General features: G+C 38.1%; 1 protein-coding gene across 2 annotated transcripts in view; it reads right to left on the bottom strand.

Moving 5' to 3' along the window:
• Window positions 1-200: 200 nt before the first annotated feature.
• The window catches only part of bcr (BCR activator of RhoGEF and GTPase), a 65,495-nt gene continuing 47,436 nt past the window's right edge, over window positions 201-18,259 (bottom strand). Inside the window, exons 5-23 of one of the 2 annotated variants that reach the window (XM_046867871.1) lie at window positions 17,394-17,501; window positions 16,474-16,534; window positions 16,131-16,183; window positions 15,903-16,043; window positions 9,224-9,345; window positions 8,325-8,490; window positions 8,046-8,165; window positions 7,744-7,819; window positions 7,561-7,668; window positions 6,961-7,035; window positions 6,627-6,724; window positions 5,664-5,795; window positions 5,005-5,064; window positions 4,742-4,851; window positions 4,326-4,465; window positions 3,368-3,502; window positions 3,082-3,187; window positions 2,460-2,622; window positions 201-2,320 (exon numbers count right to left, since the gene is read on the bottom strand). In XM_046867871.1, the coding sequence (XP_046723827.1) occupies window positions 2,231-2,320; window positions 2,460-2,622; window positions 3,082-3,187; window positions 3,368-3,502; window positions 4,326-4,465; window positions 4,742-4,851; window positions 5,005-5,064; window positions 5,664-5,795; window positions 6,627-6,724; window positions 6,961-7,035; window positions 7,561-7,668; window positions 7,744-7,819; window positions 8,046-8,165; window positions 8,325-8,490; window positions 9,224-9,345; window positions 15,903-16,043; window positions 16,131-16,183; window positions 16,474-16,534; window positions 17,394-17,501 (2,064 nt within the window). In that variant the 3' untranslated portion in view covers window positions 201-2,230. The remainder of the gene's footprint in view (window positions 2,321-2,459; window positions 2,623-3,081; window positions 3,188-3,367; window positions 3,503-4,325; window positions 4,466-4,741; window positions 4,852-5,004; window positions 5,065-5,663; window positions 5,796-6,626; window positions 6,725-6,960; window positions 7,036-7,560; window positions 7,669-7,743; window positions 7,820-8,045; window positions 8,166-8,324; window positions 8,491-9,223; window positions 9,346-15,902; window positions 16,044-16,130; window positions 16,184-16,473; window positions 16,535-17,393; window positions 17,502-18,259) is intronic. The other variant, XM_046867872.1, reaches the window with a different exon arrangement.

Below are 18,259 nucleotides of genomic sequence, written 5' to 3'. Positions count from 1 at the left end.
AATAAGTTATTTATTATACTTCCCCTCCATTCCAGTCTATCTCTATATTTAAATTTCTTCAAACATTAAACAACAAACAGCACAATAAATTAAGAAATAATCACAAATCCAAAGATCCTGCTTTTCTGATCGATACAAGATTACAAGGTTGTGTGTTAGTTTCGTGTCTGTGATCTACAAATTAAGGTTACGCATTCGGCTCTCCAAAACCTCGCATTTGTACGTTTATTTAAAAAAAAAACACACCTGTATGGAGAAGCGAATCTTGTAGGCAGCAGGTTTAAGCAGGGAAACATCAATTGGCATGAATGTTATATGTTCAGATCAAATTGATAATTAAAATTGATAAAATAACAGTTTCTTTTTACTGCATTTTACAGTAAAATTAAACACGAAAAAAAAAAGGCGCAAAAAAATTAATAAAAAATTAAGAACTAAAAACAGACAGATGCGAGAGTTTGGTTGAAAATAAAACACAGGATTTCCAAATTCACAAAAGAATAAGAAAAAGAAATTAAACATGCCTGCATGTTAAAGAAAAAGAATGCATACTGAATTTTTGTTGAAAAAATTTTAAATCTTTTTCTGTATGCGTCATAACAGTTCACTCCGAAGACTGATATGAATATTAATTAAAAAGGGGGTGCTTGTTGAGGCAGCTGAAGAACACAGTGCCAAACATGACAGGAATGTCACGGATAACAAATTAGACGACCACCGTTCGTGTTTCCCTCTACCATGATACTACACGTACAGACACGGTGTTGCTTAAAAGACAAAAATGCAGCTTTATTACACAAAAGACAGCGAGGCACTGCTGTATAATGAGGGAAAGAAAATCGCACAAAGTCATAGACGTCTGAATAGACACGGACGACGAGATGCCCCACGATTTATCCTTCAAAAAGTGGATCCTCACTGAGACATGAAGGATGAAAACCTGACTTTTCAGGGTTACACTAAACAGACACACCGGCTGTGTTTTCAAAATAGCGTTCATCTCCCTATGGCCTACAAACTGCAAAGTGCATTATGGGTATTCTGTACATCATTGGACTTTTTTTTTTTGCGGTGCATTATGGGCTCTCGGGAGCACACTAGAGATTTCCCACTATGCTTTCAGGACTAAAAAAAACGCTAGGAAAAATAGTGTAGAAAAAAAGGGTGCATGTCAGGACACAGTGACCGTGATCTGTAGCATTACATGGAATGTGAACCTGCTAGTTCCGGTTTTAAATATTAGTCTTAGACGCTTTTAGATCATTCCTGACGAGAATTTTCTTTTAGGGAAAAGACAAGGTGGCTTGTCCCAAAAAATATAAATAATCATTACTAAAGGAATCGCAGAAAAAAAAAAAAAAAGAAATCATTTTTAAATTATATGTACGTACATATTTCCACAAGATTCCCTAAATACAATTACAAAATAAAATAATTATAATAATATTAAAATGCATATTGAACTGTCTACAGAATGTAACACTTTGAAATCTGTTTCAACTATTGCTCACAAGAGGCAGGAGAGACCGAAGAAACATAAGTTGTACTAAAATACAATAAAATCGCCCGATGTTTTCAGTGTTACGTTAACGTTTTCCCAGTGACTGACTTTCTCTCGGCGCAAGAGCACAATAGGATCTCTCGCGTCTATCATCTCCGTATTGCTTTCGCCGGTGCCTTGACGTGACAACGGTTCGATTTTTGGTTCGACCGTTAATGTATCTAATAACTTTTTATTAATCTAAACTTAAACACAATGACAAAAAAAAAAGCCCTAGGTTTAAGCAAGCGTCTTTAAGCTTAACTAGCAGCGACACTTGAACACTGGATACGAGCACAGAGTCAGGAATGATGAGCAGTATTTGATTGCAGCGACAGAAACACGGTTCAGGCTCTAGTACTCAGAGAAAAAGGAATGGAGGAGGAGAAGGAGACAGAAGATAAGGATAGAAACATGTGCAAGGATACAAGAACACAACGCTGGCCCACAATCAACACTGTTCCTGACAGGACAGCAAAAGGAGCGGAGCGTACTAATGTACTAAAGAAATCACTAAACCGTGTCAGGATGCTCAGGAAAGAATAAGTATTATGATTCACGTGAAGAGTCGGGGCCCTTCAGTGGCTTTGTGTAGACCTCGTGTTATTCCAGAGTGCGGTCATTCCTGCTATTGTCCAGCAGGGGGCTCTTCTGTCTGTCCACTGGATTTTGTCTTCATTGTGAGTTTCTCTAGACCTCCGTGGAAAAGAGGATGCTCTGTCTCTTGCTGTCCGGTGTGGGAATCGTCTCCAGCTGAAGGAAGTAGAGCAGGACTTGAACCTAATTTGAAAAGGGAGACACGTTTTTTTTAGGTTTCATTCTAAATAAATGGTTCAGGCTGTGACGAAAATATACAGAAAAATCCGTCAAACACTTTTATTGTAAGTGCAGTGTAGCTCTATTCATATCGGGGCAGTACCTGTGACATGACCTCGAGCGACCAGCTGTCTCCCATGGTGATGGGCTGCGTGGGGTTAGTGGGAATCTTGCTGTCTTTTTCTGCTGGTCGAAGCAGAGTCGGACCAAACACTGTGGCCAGGTTGTGCAGAGACATCTTATTCACGCTCTCCTTCTCAGCAATCCTGACACACACACACACACACACACACACACACACACACACACACACACAAGCACATACAGAGATTAGAATATAGACATGCTTACATTTAAACGCAATTTCCCAAAAAAACAAAGACAAAAAAAGCATTAAAAGTGGCATAAAAATCATTAGTAGATTTGGGGTGACATTTAATGTTGCTTTCTTTAATTACATTTAAAAAAAAGAGAGATGTATCTAAATATAGCGATGAATTGAGACCAGTATCATTATATATTTCTTTTTCTGGCTTTTTAACACCAGCTTAGCATATTATTATTATAATTTTTTTTTTTTTATAATAACACATTTTTTATTGATGCTTGTATATTTAGATGCACAAAGGAAAAAATGTTGCCATGGGAAATTTTTTACTTTGAAATGAGACACAACAATCAAGGAATTAAAAATGTTCTGCATTCTTTTTGCACTTTTTCTTTACCTTTTTAGGTGATCCAGTAGAAAGAGGAAGGTGACCAGGTTGGGTTCGGGGAGAGACAGCAGCAGGTTGAGCATGCAACTCTCTTTAGCCACGCTGTCTGAGAGAGCTACACACACACACACACACACACACACACACACACACACACACACACACACACACACACAAACTAATCAGCACACTTTAACCTTGAAAAGTTTAGGATTTAGGAAATTTGTAATCATCACTATCAGCATCTAATATGATATTAGTGAAGAACAGTTTGGAAAGTAGAAATCCGACTGACCGATGCCTCCGGCGAAGTTGGGATATAGCTCATCGGTAAAGAGCGGCTCTGGGAGTTCCCGGAAATAAAGCTTCAAAGTTCCAGCGATGGCGTTGACGTCCATCTCACTCATCATCACTGACACATCCTTGTTATCTGTGTGTTTGGAAAGAGAAAGTGTGAAACACTTCATTAACATACACTCAAAATACAACACAGTGCAAAATATTGGAAAAAAATGATGCAGCTAAATAAAAGCTTCCAGCTTCTATCTGGAGATCTTTTCGATTGAAGACCACTTGCTGCAACTATGGATGGTTCCATATGAACAGTCTAAAAGATCCATTAGATTACTGCAGAGGCTTCCAACTCCAGAATAATGAAGATGGCCTTGGACTGTAATTAATATAAGGCTACATTGGGTTAAGACTACAATCGTGCAACAGCTTTACACTTAAATCTTCATCAGTGAACAGCTGATAACCTCAACAATGATGGAACTAAAATAAATGGACATTCGGTGTCACCCAGATGAGCATCTTTTGATTCTGGTTCCTCTCAAGGTTTCTTTATCAGGGAGTTGTTCCTTGCCATTGTTGTCAGTGGCTCGTTAATTAGGGATAAGCTTAATTCATGAGTTGCAAAGTTTTATTTGTATTTAGTTTATTTATGTAAAGCAGCTTTGAGTCAATATACGTTGTTAAAAATCACTATAAATTGAATTCAATTGAATTAAAAGCACTTCAGCAGGCACTTCCATCTTGGTGTTGTTTGTAAATTATGAATCCACAATTTCTATTCATTCAAGTTCTTTTTTCATGTTGTTATGGACAAGTCTATGAATTTCCTGTCTGTTGTATATTCTAACTACTGCCTATAAAAAGATCACATCACAAAGAGTTCATGGCAAATTAGTCACATCTATCACAATGAATCTTCACACCGGAGCTGCTGTCGTTTTCATCTTGTTTATACTCACTGGTGTCGAAGGCGGTTTTGAGAGCCTGGATGTCCGTGGCGACTCCCGAGACGCGATAGATGCCGACCTCTTCCATTCCTCTCCTCTCGATCTCCTCTAGACATTGTCTGACAATGTAGGGAACCTTCGAACGCTCTCGTCTGAACAGCAAATATACAATTTAGTATAATTCATAAACAGCTCAGTGTCCATTTTTAATTATGATACATAAATGTGTTATTGAAAATCAGGAATGCTATTCGGCTACTTTTTTTTCCCTGTGAACTGTAATAGTATTCACCTCAGAAGATCTTTTTTTTTTTTTTTTTTTTAGGTATCTAGTCTCTAGTCAGTCCTGGTACTTTTGCCTTAAAGACACAACGTGCTTTTGTTGAGTGATGTCAAACTCGACGTTGACGAATGAATCGTTTACTCACTTGGTCACAGTGGAGATCTTCACTCCAAACACTCCTGCTTGTTTACACGAGGACGTTCGCTTCAGGCTGAACTCTCGGCTTGTGAACTTGATAGACAGCTTCACCTCAATCTATATCATTAAAAAAAGACATCAGCGATAAACTGCTGTATTAGACATTTAATCGACAAATGATATATTTATATGTGTAGAATAAAATATAGTAGATACAGGGTTCAGTGGTAATGTCAAGAAAATCGTGTGAAGGTTGAGTGTCCTACTCACCCCGTTCATAGGAATGACAGTCCTCTGCCAGTCTTTGCCCTGAAGCATCTGAGGGTCCAGCTGTAAAAAACAACATTGTTATGCAAAAGAAACATAATAAAGTCTTTATAACACAACTTAAAAAAATCTTTATGCAAATTTCTCTGGTAGCTCCCTCTATAGGACAAATGCAAAACCAACCCATAGGACCACAAATCAAATGTGTTCCTGTTCAAACCTAAGACGTCTTGTTCATTCGGATAGCAAATTAAATAAATAAAAGTCAGCGTAAGCATGAAACATTTGTACTTCGGGATCATCTATTTGAGGAACGTTTTTCTAATTATGTACTCAATGAGACATCAAGCTCATTACAGCTTGAGGAAATCATTATCTGGTCCAGGATGTGCAGGGGAATATATAAATTTGTTTTACTAACTTCCCAACCACAAGACTGTGACTCATTAACATACACCTGGTACAGGTGTGACTGCTTGATACAGTACATGAACCAAAACTGGTTTCATATCACATGTCCACAGGGTGTAAAATAAACAAAACAGATCCCTCAGCTCATTTGAGAAGACTGATGAGTTTTGCAATGACAGAATTTCCATATAAGGCCTTTAATGAGCAATAAAATGAGATCGCAGCGACAGCGATGGGCGACGATGTCATACCACAATTTGTCCTTTGCCGATAATGCGGTCTGTGCTGTCTCCGTCCTCTTTGCTCATCTTGGTTTTATTGTAACTCTTGTCGTAGCAAAGCAGCCTCAGCGTCTGAGAGCCTTCCAGCTCAATCTCAAACTCCTGGGGAAAAAAACCAAGCACAACAAATAAAATCACACACTACCCATAATGCAACATTCTAACATAAAAAAAATAATAAAAAAACAGCACTGTTTAAACGACAATATTTGAACTGGTGTCATCTGTTAGACATGATGCTGAATAAAGCGATTATGTTGTCCCCAGACTAATAACAAACAAATTACAAGCATTTTCACTCAACAATATTTATAAACTGGGTAGCTCAGTGGTAAGAAATATGGATATAAAGTTGTAACTCAGGGGTGAAGATGTATGACTTCTGATTAGAAGGTCAAGAGTTCAAATTGCAGCACTGCCAAGATGCCACTCTTAGGACTCAAATACTTAGTTGTATAAATGTAACTCACTTTATATTGATGTCTGCCAAATACATTAATGTAAAGCAAATAAATACAGTTGTTCTCTTAATGTTAAAATTCTTGAATCCCATTGGTCAAAAAGTGTTGATTGATTGTTAGTAAGGAAATACTGTTTAGTAAGGAGTTTCTGTGTCAGTGCTTTGTAAACGTTTGTAAGTTTTCCACCATGGGAAATTCTTTAGGAGAGAAACACAATGGCCTTTGCTATTTTGTAATAAAAAGTTGCGTTTTCATGTCCTATTTACTTCATCAAACAAAAATAAAAGATTGTAAGAAAACATCAATTTAATGCCTGTGGTACAAGAGGAATAAAAACACTCCAGATCGGGTCTACACACCATGTGGTCTTTGATTATTTTTCTATAAACAGTACGAGCCCAGGTGTTTTACTGGACTTCCACTTACTAAACTCGTGTTGTTGAGTGCATTAGGGTTGTGTACGTATTCTTACCTCGTTCCATTTGGGCTCAGTAGTGTATCTGTACACACGTGTCTTGGCTTTGTTCACAAATAAGCCGAACGAGTCCACCTCCATCGTGCAGTACAGATCTAAAAGGAGAGCACACTCTATATAACGTCTGGTTAACAAAACAGGGAAGCCAGTGTTTACCAGACTCGAACAGTAACCCCAGGCACAACATCAACTGGTCTTAACTTAAGGAAATAAAATGAGAATTTGAAACCAAGAGTGAGTAAAATAGCAACGAGAGAAGACAGAGATAAGCATCAGGAGTAGGAGGGAAAAAACAATACTTTTCCCACCTTTAACAAACATGGCAACTTACTTAAGCTCTGCTTTAGTCCAGAGGCAGAATGGATGATTACATTCAGAAAGCCATAAAGTCCAGGTGCTTCATCTTCTGTAGACACAGATAACATAAAAGCATCACTTAGAGCATTGTTTACACCATAACATAATTCTCCACACTGATTGGTCAGAAGGTAATTTAATGGTGATAGAAGCTGCATGGACTATTTTTTTTTTCCAGCAGTAAACAAATGTTTATGCACTTTGTCTGTAACGTCTCTCTCTCTATTATTAGCTTTAGTAGAAGAAAAAAGAGACACTGTTGAAGGAACTGGAGAACTTGCTTCGTGGCATTCTTTAATATAAATGCAGCTAGAAATAAATTAAAAAAAAAACATATCACATGCCATTCTTACAGTGGTAAAAGAGAATTAACCGGATGCGATGTGATCTAAATAATGAACTTTGAGCTGGTAATTGTGTTCATTGTATACTGATAATTGTAACAAACTGCCTGATAGTGTTTATTTATTACACAGTTTGTATGTCAATGACATTCTAAAACATTCTGTGTCTCAAAGTAAGAAATGTATCACAATCTTCAGGAATATATTATCCATAAGCCACGCTTTCTTACCTTCCTTGTTGACGGTCAGAGGGATGTGGTGGACGGTTTGGAGTTTCACACAAGAGTTGGTGAGCATCTGAAGCTCCATGGAGGTCAGGGAAACACTCTTAAAGCCTGCTAAACAACATGGAAAATTAAAACCCATCATAGTGTTTTAGTTGTAGTGAAAATCTTGCTGACACGTCTGCCTACATTTCTTTTGCTGCTCCCGAATCGTGTCCTTCCATTCGGCACGCTCGTAATCAGAGGAGATCAGGAACATGTAGCTCTGAAATAAAAAGACTTTTGATCAGACTGCTTTAAGGAAACACACGAATAAATATATACATACAGGACTAAATCTAAACTTAGGTATATCTAATCCAGCAGTTTTACAAGCAAAGAGAAATAGTTTTTATACTGTTTTCACAATCCAACGTTCAGGTTAAAGGCATCGAGAGATGATTTCCTACAAACTGAATGAAAGAAAGGACAATGATGACGGTGTGTCTCACCTTGCCGTTTCTATTGTGCACTCGCAGAGGCATGTTGGGAGACGTCAGAAGCAGCAAGGACTCCTGTTCTGACAGCTTCTTTTTCAGCCTCTCAATGACCTTTGACGCTTTGTTAGCTCTCTAAACAAGAAACAAAAAAATTACAGAGTAATGTACATTTTATTCAACCGAGCTGTACCAACATGTGAAACATGATCTGAAAAAATAAAATAAAATAAAAAAATCTTGCCAGAAACAACACATAATTTTTTGCAGAATGTCAAGAAAACCTCACGGTACCTTCTCTCTCTGAATTTCACTCCTGAGGGAAGAAATCTTGATCTTAATGCCGTCTAGTTCTTCATCGGCGACCTGTGGGATGGGAACGGGCTCTGTCTCCTCTGCGGCCTGGAAAGTCAGATCTGAGAGTGGAATGTACCATTTGCAGTCATACTGTTGACTCTTCCTGAGGACACAAGGACAAACAGAGAAAGAGGGGAAAAAAAGGAGAGGATGAAAAAAAATAATCTAATATACAAATTGAAATACACTGGAAATCTAATGAGAGAGAAACCAGAGTGGTGAGCTCAGTTTACAGACTAATGTAACTTTAAACCAACAGACGGAAAGCCTTTTTTTCTCTGCCGTTGAAATAAACGCGGTATCTGTATTTGTGTGCACCGAGCACGCTGCCTAATTTATTTCAGAAATAATTTCCTCAGTTGTAAAACATAACAGCTACAAATTTAAGGCGTGTCTATGAAATGGCCCAATTAAATAATTAATATTAATTCATTATTAATTAATGATTATAGTGCATTTAAAATACACAAGAATACACATTATCCATACCTAGATTTATCCTGAACCTCTTTCAGGAAGTAAAGATCAAAAACAAAGTAAAATTTTTTAGAAACTGTTCACTAGTAATTATGACTTGAAGAGATGCTTAAGATCTGAACGTGATGGTAACAAACCAAACAGTGATGTGGTGTTTCCAGTCAGAGTCGTTTCTCTTCATTTTAACCAAAAATAAATCATTTCCATGGAAACACACGTATCATTTTACCATTTGTATGATAAAAAAGCTAACTTTTATTATTAATACTTTAAAAGGAAAGTTAGACGATTCCTGGCATTCGATTTTTTTTTTCTATCATGTGATGCCCGTTTGAGCTTGATTGCTTTCTCTTTCTCACCCGCCGATCTGCTTCTTGAGTTTGGCGCAGAGCAGCAGGTCGGTGAAGAGAAAAACGTGCCGCAGCTTCCTCGCTCCTTCCACCAACTCCACCATGAAGCTGTCCTTCAGCAGCTGCCGATTCTGAACACAGAATAAATGTGCATCTCCATAACTGAGGCCGATGCGATTCGCACGATTATTATTTCACAATGCGTTTCAATGCAATACTATGCGATGGTCAAAATTCGATGGTATGAGATTTAATATGGTTTCAGAGAGTTCGCTTTTATTTCTTTGGCTCAAACAGAAAAATCATTCTTTTACTTAAGTGCCTTCTGACGTTTAATGCATGGCCCCTTTCACAAACAAGCCTGTGTAGTGCAAAAAAAAAATCAAGGACAAAAGATTCATTAAAACCAGACATTATTTTTCTGTTCTGTCTCCAGGAAGATGCAGCTCTGCCTCTGCCATGTTAATCTGTATTCTATGTGACTCTCATAGTCATAGTGTTGTCATACGTCGTATTCACATAGCACTGCTCATAGTAATGCTGAGAGAACGCGCTCAAGAAACAGTTTAGAGGAGAAATCGATCATTTTATCGGGCACTTTCTAAATAATAAAAGTATAGCGATCTACTCAAAATTAAATAAAATAAATCGGTGTTTACCGATGCAAATATGTTACAAATTATGCATTATGAGACAAATACCAACTTGTATCTGAGGCACACTTTTATAAATCGATCATCAAATGGCTAACTTTCTCAATTAGGGAAATAGAGACAAAATTTTGTGCACTTGCATTTAAATATTCATTAGAGTTTACTATGTTCACTAGGATGCAACAGGATACCGTAATAGTTCATAGTTTGAATAAGATACAATACTTTTCATTTGCTGTCCAGGCATAGAACCTCTGAGACTGTCAAAGTGAAACCATCTCATGCTTTACTACACAAAGATAGCTCAGCAAAGCAAGTTCAGTGGCTTAAAGTTCCCAGGTACCACCTCACACTCTAATCTTACACTCAGATTAACTGTTGTTTCTCCTGTAACTCCTTTATAACTTGCTATAAACTTAAAAGTCACGGTTAGCTTCCACTATTATGCACGATTTTCTTTTCCACCACAGAAACATGGTTCATTTTTCAAAACAAATATCTCAGACAAGTTTCATCTTGCGGCGACCACGTTTGGCCTGCGAAGGATTTCTAAGAGCGGTAAACCCCCTAAATTTGATGATTGTTATCGTGAGTACATACTCACCTCTGCCAAAACAAACCCCAATATTCAAAACTTAACCACTAAATCTTTCTAGTGACTACTTCTGCTTTTTACATTCCATTTTTAACCTTTTTAAAGCTTGAACGCGAAAATGATTTGCTGTTCACTAAAGATCTTTGCCTCTAGATGGCAGTCTTATTTTGTTTTTTTTCCAATCCTCAGCCACTAAGCCTCCAAAAAGGACATTAAAATCACAGATTGCTTGTGATCCTGAGATGAGATCATGTTTCATTTCAAAGCAGGTAGAGCTTGCGGATTATATGCTCAGACAAAAGAGGCTGAGAGAAAAATCGGTGGCAAATGTGTGAATGGGGATACAAACACACACACAAACGTGCACACAGCCTGTGACCACGGTTCTCACACAACACCACCACGTAATCCCTGCAGTGGGACAACAAAAGATGACATCACAAAGAGAGCATCCAATAGGACGCCTCTACCTGCCTTCTTCCCATCTCAGCAGTCACCCCCCACATTTTATAGACAGTATGTCATCAAGGTCCAGTCGTAAGAACACACAGCTAATGAATAAAACCCAAGCACACACACACACACACACACTGTTACATCACTGCTAGTGATGGTCAGACGAGATGTGACCAGTGTGGTGAAACGTGCATTTGTGCTTTGCAGCTGTGCCAGGCTGATGGTGAAATCAGACCACACACAAGTACATATACACACACAAAGAGTCTGGCAGATGTGTTGCTCAAACACAAGCCTGCTGATGCCCTAATTTTAGTCCAGCACCCAGGCATTGAAATGAGACAGAGCCGTTCCAGCTGGCACAGAAGAGAAACGACTGAGAGTCAAAAGGCCTTCTGCTTGTACTATCCACCATGACACACAATTAAAGTGTTTGAACTGTGGATGCTGAATAATTGAGAAGGAATTTAAAAACGATCATGCTTTTCCTCCAGCTTAGCACTTCCCACTGAGACTAATGGAAAGGATAGTCAGTGCTAGTGAGAAGATGAATTTCTTTTAAGCAGAGTTTAAAAACACCTTATTCTCACAGCACTGTTTAATGGTCCATCCTGATTGATCAGAAGGTGTTCATTCATTTTTAATAACTGACTACTTGTTTTTGTATGTTATCGCTTCGATAGTAACAAAAACACGGACTTTTATAGCTGAAACGCCATATAAACGAATGATACAGCGAACCTTTCCTTTCGGGAGCGGTCCCTTTTGGAAGGAGTCTCCAGTTGCAGTGCTTTATAACAACTGTTATAACAACATTGTCTATAAACAAATATATAATACTATTTATATAGTAATTACATTTTTTTCATATTAATAGAGCTTCTTACGGAATTGTAAAATGTGATATATTATAACAATAAAAATATAATGATATAATAACCTAAAACATATAACAGCTGGGAAGCCGTCGCTTGCTCATTTCAATTATTTACCTGTTTTTCTGCTGAAGTTTTTCAGTAACTTGTTTATATACTTGAATTCGGGGAATTTCTGCGATGATTATTAAATGTGTTTAACCTTTTTATAGATTTGAATGATTTGTAGGATGTGGGGGTGGAGCATTGTGGTGGGAAGGCGGAGCCATTGGAGGAGGAGGAGGAGGGGGAAACGATAGGAATCCTACCTGGGATGCCAAAAATGCTAGAAATGGCCCTGACTTTGACTATAGTCGATGGTTATCTCAATCAAAGCACATTCATAAAAAAATATAATAACAATAATGAAATCACTTTGAGAGCCACTGAATTTGCACAAGCACCAAGCTTTCACTCTCTATAATTTTTTCTCTCTAACAGCTTCCTAAGCCCAATCACCCAGTATCACCCATTAATCCAGTACCTCCTTTTTGGTAAATGCTAAGATTAAAATCAGTTCATCTCCATCTCCCGTAGGTGACCAATAAAGGACTAAAAAAGTGAAAAAAAGAAACAAACATTTTCAGGAAGTGTTGATGTCATCGGCGCATGACTTAAGCAGGTATTCTTGGTACAGCTATTCACAGAGCCCACGGAGTGTCAGATGACTTGGGTTTTAGAGTGCAGTTATACACAAAATGAAGGTTTATTATGCCCTCTGGTCTCTGCAGCAATATACACTATAGTTTAAAAATGCAAAAGCTTCCAATAAGTGCTTCGGTACGAACACTGGAGGCTGTAGATCTGTGTATTTATGTTTACTTTGATTAGACTTCTCTAAGCAGGATTTAAACAGACATCCCCAGGCACTAAATCCTAAAGCACTTCAATGAAACCAAAAGCACTGGAATATGTTATTACTTTCTGTTGATGTAAATCTCATCTCATTCTTCCTTTATACTGCCTTATTACTTTAAAACCACATAATGCATTAGTATTAATCATAAAAATGAACATGAAGGACGATATTAAAATATATAGAGCATATACTACAGATTTACGAGCTTATATCCACATACAAGCATCACACTGTAATTTACTGCAAGCCTTTTTTTTCTCTATGTGACGCCCTCGTTTCTGCAAAGCAGCTAATCAAACCAGTTGTCTCTGCACATCAGATAACATTTTCCTAAAACCTGCCTGTAGCAAAATGTGACAGGAAAAAAGTGTCTTAAAAATGCTCACTCTAAGCACACTTTAACCATGAGACGAAAGAAAAAAAAAAAATCTTTTTTTCCCAGCAGTTTGACAAGCAGCAGACGAGCAGCTACATTTTTTTTATAAGTGTGTATTTATGTGGAAATTTGTATCTGATGCAATCTAATAAACAGCTGTATTTGCATAATGGTGATGCTTATAATAAGTACGCTGAATGCACCCTATGTTATTTTGAATTATTTTACAATTTATTTAAAAAAATCCTACACACACATATACTGTATATATATATATATATATATATATATATATATATATATATATATATATATATATATATATATATATATATATATATATACTGAAGGCTGGAGGTAGCAGATTTGAAGATCCTGTGATTATCTTTGGGATTGACGAAGATGGACAGGATTAGAAATGAGTTTATGAGAGGGATCATGCAGGTAGGATGTTTTGGAGACAGGCCTAATTGAGATGGTTTGATCATGTTCAGAGGATGGACATAGGGTATAGGTGATAGAAGAATGCAGAGGATGGAGCCGCTAGGATCTGGATACCTGGATCTGTATAAGAAAAGAGTTCAATCTCAATTGATGTGTGTTAAGACGTTAAGAAGCAATCTCCACTACTCAACCATGCATATCAAACACACCTTGTCTTTGTTGCCTCTCTGGGTGTAAAAATAAATGGTGCTGAACCTGTTTTATAAGATGTACAGCAGTTTTTGGTTCCACAGCCAAGATAAAGCTTCGCTTGCATAACAAATGTCAGCAAAGAAGCACAATAATACATGTGCCTTCCATTATTCGCCTTTTGTGCACTTAAACAGCCAATGTATAAATGTATACAAATGTGTAAAGTACCAAAAGTATGTGTGTCTGTACCACAAGACTCAGCATAAATGCCCCCGCACTTCACACGATCCCGATGACTAAAAGACGCCGGGGCAGTTTCAGAAGAGAAACATGCTGCTCCATTTGCATTTTAATTAAGTAGCTTCTGCACATTCCCCTTTCCCGTGTGGCCAGCGGCGGGCTCCGGAGCCCGGCTCCTCGTCCTCTCGAGCTCTCGCCTCACTCATTCGCTCATTTACTGTAGGAATTATTGACATGCCGCTACAATGCTATAGTGAGGATACGGAGAGAGATTTCCTCAGCGGATGCATATTATTAAGCTCGATACAGCTTTATTATAATGCGCCTTGAAGAATACAAACTGTTCCTTTTTGCTAAGATGTATTTTGATCTCAAAGCACCTTAAGAGTGATATATAGCTTTGGTACATATTTCTGCAAACCGCTGCGCCTTTTTTCCCACTGCAAAATGCACTAGTACTTTCAGTACCTGAGTAGTTTCATTATTGTGGGACTAATTAAGGACTGGGATTTTTGGTCCAAGTTGGAACTCCAAACAAATAATAGTAGAAAAACATACATTTATTTCTTATTTTCAAAAGATTTTTACTCTATTTTCACCCAGTTTAATCATTTGGTCACCCAGATCTCTCCATCATTTGGAACTGCCGCTAATGCTCTATCACAGACCAAATGACAACATGGATGTGCATCTAGATAACCGAGGCTGACGTGATTCGCATCTCGATATGGATCATAATGGATCATAATAGATACATACAAAGCAGCTACTGATGCAATGTGATACAATTCACTCCTATTACGATGCAGCACGATCCGATATCGATTTGTTTCGATACAATGCGATTGAATGCAATGGAAAAAATATATACTTATAAAGTAGCCATGATAAAATAATAAATGTATAGCGCATCTACTAACAATTATATATAAATCAATTGTTTTGTTACCGATGCAAATATGTTTAAAACGATGCAGCGCAATACAAATGCCAATTTGTATAAAACTTTTATGCCAATGCGCCTATGCGAAACGGTGAATCTTACCACCCCTAATGTCTAGTCACTTGTGATTGGCAGGGGATAGAGTGACAGCCATGGGGACACCCGGAGACATCCAGAGACACCCAGAAGTCATCCAGACTTAAATTGCTGTGACATCACTAGGATTTCAACTCTTTGTTACCTTCATTTCTCTCCACTGCAACTATTAGAGTTGTCCGTCAACTCGAGTTTGAATAAATTTCATGTTTTGAATCTGACTGTGCAAAAAAAGAAATCCCCCAGTTCAGATGAAATTCCTTAAACAACACAGCGCGTGCAATAACGAGGGCCACAAAACCCCGAGATTTATATCAACCCCCTTTTTATGTACACATCATCAATATTTGATCAGTAGTTTGCTCTTTTTGCTGGAAAACACATAGGGCTTTGTGATTGACTGTGCATGTGAAGGAAGACTCGTCACGAGATGGCCGCCTCCTGAATAATAAATGTGATGCGAATCAGAGCGAGCTGGCTCGTTAAGGCACATTACACGCCGCCCTTCACTCGCAGTCCATCAAGTGCCAGACAATTCATCTGACACTCCCATGTGTCCCTGCTGCTGGAAGGAAGGGGTGAGGGACCAACTGTGTCTCTGTGTGTGAAATTAAGATAGACATTTGTGTGTTTCACTCTGTGGGTGTGTGTGTCACTGTTAAAAAAGAGAGAAAATTGGAAACCAGTTCAAGGGTGGGTAACGCACTTCAGAAGGTCTGATCTTTAATTGGCTAATTGGCTAATCTTTCGATGTTCTGCTCAATACTGATGTCAACCAGTATGACAGTGATCACTGTCAAGATCCTGCGATATCGTAATGAACATTATGAGTAAAGAACATTATGAGTCACATATCAATTGAATGATCCTACAGACGATACTTGGACAGCGGTTGGTTCACGTCAGATTTGTTCACTTACCTCGCCCTTTTTCACAGTCATGGACTGGCGACGTGGTGTGCTCTCCTCGTTGATGCTGGACAGGAAGTTCTGCGAGATCCGCAGGGCGTCTTGAAGGAGGGTGTGGTCTGGGTGACTGGAGGGTGTGTGCTTCAGCAGATCCTGTACCGCACACGCAAGTGCGTCGATTAAAACTCACATGCTTTTTTACAAATTTGAAAAAGAAATTGTTTTGTAAGTGTGACTTACATGTAAAACGAGTGTGCTTCTGGTTACTCTATCCACCGGTTTATAAAGTAGAGCTGACACACACGAAGAGACATACAGAGTCATTAATTATTAAACATGCACTCAATTTTTTGGCAATCAAATAATCAATGGGGTTTTTCTTTTGTATATTTTAGTTTTTTTTGTCTCATCAAACATTGGATGGATCAGCCTAAAAGCTCTGACAATGCCAATGACATAAGACACTTTAAAAGACAATAGGTGAACCCTTTGGCCCATTTACCATGGGCTCCAGACATATCTGAATCTTATATATATTTTCAATTTACATTAAAACAACAAATGAAAGTATATGAGTACTTACTTTCCAGTGAGTACTTGGCTATCTGGTCCTTGCACTCTTTGGTACTTCGGACTTTTAGGTTCTACAGAGGCAGTGTAAAAGTCAGAGGAAGTGAGTTTTAATCAAGTTTTTATATGTGTCCTATTGATCAGGTGTCAGGGAACTCCTTATGCTATGGTTTTAGTAAGAACAAAACCCAAACATTATCCAATATGAGCTATGAATTATACCTGCTAGTAAATACTACTGAAAATGTACACTTTTCCTTCTCTCATTTTATGACACAACACCACATATAATTTAAGGTCATGAATAAAAATGTTGCATATGAGCTACTAATCGTCTACTTTTTATCTCCGTCGGCAGTTAGGTTCTCTCGCTGCGGGTGTGAATGAACCTGTTAGATAACCACTGTATATATACATGCAGATAAATCTGTGTTATTTTACCACAAGCCCGTGGCACTGAAACCCACGCAACACTCTACATCCCCTTTGGTTTTTTTCTTCTATTCCATTATACACAATTATCCTAACATTCGGCTAGTGGTGGTGTCAGGGGACCAGGGAACCAGGCTCGCTGTAATAGATGAAGTATCAGTTGGCATGGCGACGCTCAATCAGAGGGGTGGGGGTTGGGGTGTTGGAGTGGGCTGAACTGACACTGAGGAGCGTTTTCTTCTAGTAGAATTAAGCTGGCCATAAAATCTCATGCCAAGTCCCTGAGGACTGAAGAGCTCTGTTTTCTACACTTCAGGTGGGGAGCCATGTTTCAGCTCTCTTGCTTTCTTAATACTCACAGTGACACAGGAATCCCAGGGTAGAATGTAAGACAGATTGAAATATCTTTCTCTTTTCTTTTTTGACAAAAAAGAACACTTTTTCTGTGGAGCATGCAGTCTTGCCTGAATAAGTAAAAAAGGAAAAACTGAAAGCTGTTACCTCGGAGATCTCAGCGAACTGTGCATTGGCCTGGCAGCACTTTTCTGCCGTCTCCACGGCTAATTCATAGTTGTCCACAAACGCTCGGTACACTCCTAGCTGACTGGCCTAGAGGTGAAAAAAAACAACAACAAAGACCATTGTTTTATAGACAGTCAATGTCAGGCCTGATGATATTTTTTTTTATGATGATTGCTATGATTAACAATTATTGTCACTTTTGCAATATAAAAGTCTGACAAAACGAACATAATGGACATGACGTAACACAATTAAAACGTGTAATACAAAACCAGATTACTTTAGAATAAGCTTTAGTTTAATTACTGTTGTATAAGAATGAATTTAATTCAGGAAAATATTTGCAAACATCTTTGGGGTGGCAATATTAAGTCATCCTAATATTTAATATTTTTTTCCTTAGTTCCTGGATAATATTTATATTACTTTATACAACTGAGCTGTAAAAATGCCACAACACTAAAATATGTAAACGATCTCCAAAAGGCTGTAACTTTTGAAGAGTTACTAACAAATACACACGTCATGTTATACTAACCAGTTTTGAACATGGAAATAGAACCTAAAATTATCAATATATTGTACTTGAACTTGATATTCAAGCTTTATTTGTTTACTGCAAAATGAACCACAATAATGAACAAATCCCATTCTCATACTTTTAAGAAAAATAAATCCAAAGCTGGTAAACAGCGATGGTCAGTAAAGAATTTGTGAGACAAATTATCCATATTTGGATGTCCCCAGGTGGACTGATGAGTCAGTATCCATAACATCCAATCTGCTGGGCCACCACCAAGCTCAGCTGCAGGGCCTGGAGCAGTTTTCATGGCACTGGGGCCCAG

This window comes from Silurus meridionalis, chromosome 15 (assembly GCF_014805685.1).
Source record: "Silurus meridionalis isolate SWU-2019-XX chromosome 15, ASM1480568v1, whole genome shotgun sequence".
NCBI lineage: Eukaryota > Metazoa > Chordata > Actinopteri > Siluriformes > Siluridae > Silurus > Silurus meridionalis.
This window is presented reverse-complemented; position numbering and strand designations above follow the sequence as displayed.